The sequence below is a fragment of the Belonocnema kinseyi genome, chromosome 5 (genome assembly GCF_010883055.1).
Source record: "Belonocnema kinseyi isolate 2016_QV_RU_SX_M_011 chromosome 5, B_treatae_v1, whole genome shotgun sequence".
In the NCBI taxonomy this organism is placed as follows: domain Eukaryota; kingdom Metazoa; phylum Arthropoda; class Insecta; order Hymenoptera; family Cynipidae; genus Belonocnema; species Belonocnema kinseyi.
Window position 1 is genome coordinate 33668042 of NC_046661.1, and position 3998 is coordinate 33672039.

Here is a 3998-nt window from a genome sequence, read left to right on the forward strand (position 1 = left end):
GCTGCTTACAGCGCTCCAAGTGGCTCTTGGCAAACTATATCGATTGATGCTTTCTACGGGGAGCGGTGGGTAGAGGGGAAGTGACTTTTTTCGCCGGACGCGCCGTCTACATCTATGGCGGGCAACTAAGCCCGCACCGCATCTACGCTTATAATATCTTTGCTTGGAGTGAACCGACGCCCCCCACCATACTCACAGCCAAATTCAAAATCGTTCAATTGATATGGAATTATATAAATACACTTACATGATATAGATTATTTCTTTTCAAATTATACTGAAGCACTGTTATCAAAACATAAATTATAAATAAAATTACGTGATATAATATATGAAATATTTAAATTCGACTATATGTTTATTTAACCCACACATTTGCCAAAAAGTAGCTCTTGCAAAAATAATAATTGCAAACGAAATTTTACTCAGTTTATAAATAGGCGTGCGCAAAAATTATATTCATATGATTTTTAAATAAATAGTAACAAATAAGAAAATAATAATAGACTATAGGTCAAATAATAATACAATACTTTTTCAAGAGTTTATTATGATAACTATTAATATTTCAGATCATGTCCTTTTTATTTGCGTGGGTTAATGTTCTTCGTTCTGTAGAAGAACGGGTTCCTAACCTCACTTTCTTCTGGATCTCATTGCGCTTTAATATATCAAAAACATTCTTATAGGCAATTTAATTACATGCAAACATAATCTTCAGATCCCTTATATTTTAATTATATTGGGATAGTCATAAATATTAGTAATAACTTCGCATAATCTTGAATTTAAATTAGGTTTCCATTTGTCGCATCTACAATTTATGATCCACATTGACAGTCTTTCTCTTGGCCCTAGTGGAAAACGGTAAAGTTTAAATCCATCCTCGCTTCTATTCTTACAAAACAGAGCACTGCAGCAGACCAATTTTCTTATATTCTAAACTTAATTTTAATTAAACTATACGACATGTTTATCGCACTGTTTCCCGCAAACTGTCCAGGAACCAGAATGGCGGTTGCGTATTCCTGTCTAATATAGTACCCTACAACTGCTGCACTCGATCCAAGATGTCAGAAGGGTCAGGTGCCCTAGGGTGCCGAATCTGATTGGTTGACTTTTTTTTACTTGCGCCTTGCAGGACCATGCTTTGTTCAAAGATATTCTTTGTTGGATCATGCTCTGCGACACTTGGACCTTTACAAAGATATTATACTTTGTCCTTAAACGCGACTTTTAAAAGGGCGTGAAATTTAAAAATACGTTCTCATAATTGTAATAAAGAGACTATTAACTCATTATTACATTCTATACAGTGTTATAAACGTACATAAATGCACGGACTGTATGGACTTTTTGACTTTGCCTTAAATAAATAATATATATTGTAAGAATGTTCTTTCTGTGGCGTCAAAAATTGGTGGCGGGTTTGACATTTCTTATTATATACATTTAATTACTGTTATCAATATAAAATTAATTACTGTTTTAGAACCAACATAAAAATATCTATTTTCTATCTCATTTTTTGGAAGTATAATGTTAGGTATTAACAAAGTTTTATGCATTTAAATAAATTTCATAGCTATGTAAATTAAGATGCCCGCTTTATAATTTGCATAAGAAATACAAGTAAAAAAAAATTATGAGGATATCTATTCATTTTTGCAGAATTACAAGGCCGTCTTCCACCATCAGATTTACAAGCGCAGGATTCAATTGTATGCCCGTCTATCTACAAATTTAAATAAGGTGTTAAATATTTATTTTGAATTTTATATTTTAAATAAAATATTTAATTTTTCTTCGCCTAAAAAAAACGTTGATTCTGAGAAATAGAACAGCTTTGATTGCTTATATTTGAGCATATAAAAAAATGAATATACTTTTTTCATACCTATTTTTTTCGGTGAAATGTAATGATAATACTTTTAACTAAAAATTGATCTTACCTCCTGCGTATAACAACCTGATGAAATCGCGCTTGTTTTGTCTTCTATAATTTTTCCACAAAAGTGTGTCATGTTGATAACTAGAATATCATTCAAAATTCAATTATAGAGAATGTAGTTTTATATAAAATTAAAAATTGTCTACTCAAATCAACTTTTCATATTTACCAGCGTTATTATACGTATAAGTGTGCTTTATACACACATAACCAGGTCTTAGAGGACAAGAAGCTTCCAAACGCTTTTCTTTCCACAGTAAAGCGAAATCTGGAGGAGTTGAATCGTCTGAAAAATATTTACTACTTAATTATTCAATATATTACGTGTACATAACTTAGTAACCTTAAAATGAAAATGTCCCACTCAAATTTGTTAAGAAAGCATACAAAGTTGTGTGTGTGTGTGTTCTTCGTGATCTAAACAAATGGTTAATACCACTTGCTAAACATTTTGTTAACATAAAAAAGTATATAAAAAAGTTAAAAATGAAAAAATGGCGTTCTTCATTTGAAAAATACAAGGCTTTCAAGAAAAAATACACACTCAAAAACCTATATTACCGACTTCACTTTTTTATTGCGGATTGACACTTTGCAAAATGTATTAGAAGACCATAAACTACGTTTATGTACTTCCTTTAAGTAGAAATTTCACTAAAAATGATTTTAGAAGACATTAAAACTGTCGGCCACAAACTGCATCGGCATCAAACTTCGAGAAATAGAAGAGCTCACAGGAAATTACTTTTATGTACCTTTTTTTACATCTTGCAGATATTTCAAATATAAAAAAGTTTTTAGGTTCAAAAAATTTCAAAGTTAGAAAACTCAGAATATATACTGAAGATTCTTAGGGCCTGATAAATTCTCCGCAGGCACTCAGGTATGTAGATCTATTTAAAAGTCCATAGGTAGCTCGTTTAAATGGTCTGTAGGTTTTAAAATGTCCTTTCCGAAATTGAAATAAAAGTATACGATCATAAATAACAAGCAGAGAGGATGTCTCAATAGTGTAACCGGCACTCAAGGGTCCTTTGTGAAAGCTTTCGGATTAAAATTTAGAATTAGATTTTTTTAATTTCAAAGTTAACAGCCTAAAACATAATAATTCGGAATCTACGGGTTTCGATTATTTTAGATATCTAACTTTTTCTTTTGGATGTTGAAAATTGGAATGAATATAACGTGTCTCGTAAATGAAATGAGACACGCCAAAATAGACAACACTTATTAATTCAACTCCAAAATAATATATTTGTGTATAAGTTATAATTATAAATATGTATAATGAGAAAATTCATCGCAATTAAAAAAAAGTGTTAATAATTTGATTAAAAATTTAAAAGGGAGTCGGTTTGGCGACGCGACGGCCAACTACTGTAAATAACTCTGCCCGCCCGGTACGTGACGAATGCAATAGGACAATTATATGATCGTCGCATCACTCTTGAAAGGATCCAATTCTCTTATACTATCTCTAGAGACGAAATCATTTAAATCGAGCCTGCAGATAGTCTGGAACGGGCCAGGATTTTCGCCAGAGAATATTCTGAGATTTTCTATCACCCGATCTTAAAACAGTCTTTGGACCACGAAGAGCATATGTGCCAATTTTAATATCAAATTTAGGCTTACAGTTGATATTAAGTTTAAAATTGAACGTTAATCTAAAATGTAAGATTAATATAAAAAATTAAATGGTTCAAAAAATTTAATTATAAATACTTGTAACTATAAAGGGACTGAAACATGGATTATAGATGAGTTTTGAACAGTCGGTTTTGATTTCGTCGGCATCATCTTGCATTGGGCCCAGCCATGTGAATTTGAAACAACGAGCTGTGAGATTTTTATCTTCATTTTCAACGCCTTAAAACAAAGAAAAATGGATCTTTTCTAGTTATTTTAAAACTATTATTAAATTTGAACAAATTTTTTTTATAAATTTGTATTACCTAAGACGTAATGAAAAAGGCCGAAAAATATAAACCAGAAGTTAAATAATTTCATTTTCACTACATCGCGTAGATACACTTTCGATAATAAC

At 31.1% G+C, this 3998-nt stretch overlaps 1 protein-coding gene across 1 annotated transcript; it reads right to left on the reverse strand.

The window, feature by feature from the left end:
• Positions 1-1073: 1073 nt before the first annotated feature.
• LOC117173259 lies at positions 1074-3992 on the reverse strand. Its single transcript, XM_033361728.1, has 5 exons — positions 3907-3992; positions 3677-3820; positions 2121-2237; positions 1953-2032; positions 1074-1735 (listed from the first exon to the last, which is right to left on the reverse strand). Exons 1-5 carry the CDS (start codon positions 3959-3961, stop codon positions 1595-1597), a joined length of 537 nt encoding a protein of 178 aa, XP_033217619.1. The 5' UTR covers positions 3962-3992; the 3' UTR covers positions 1074-1594.
• Between the last annotated feature and the right edge of the window lie 6 nt (positions 3993-3998).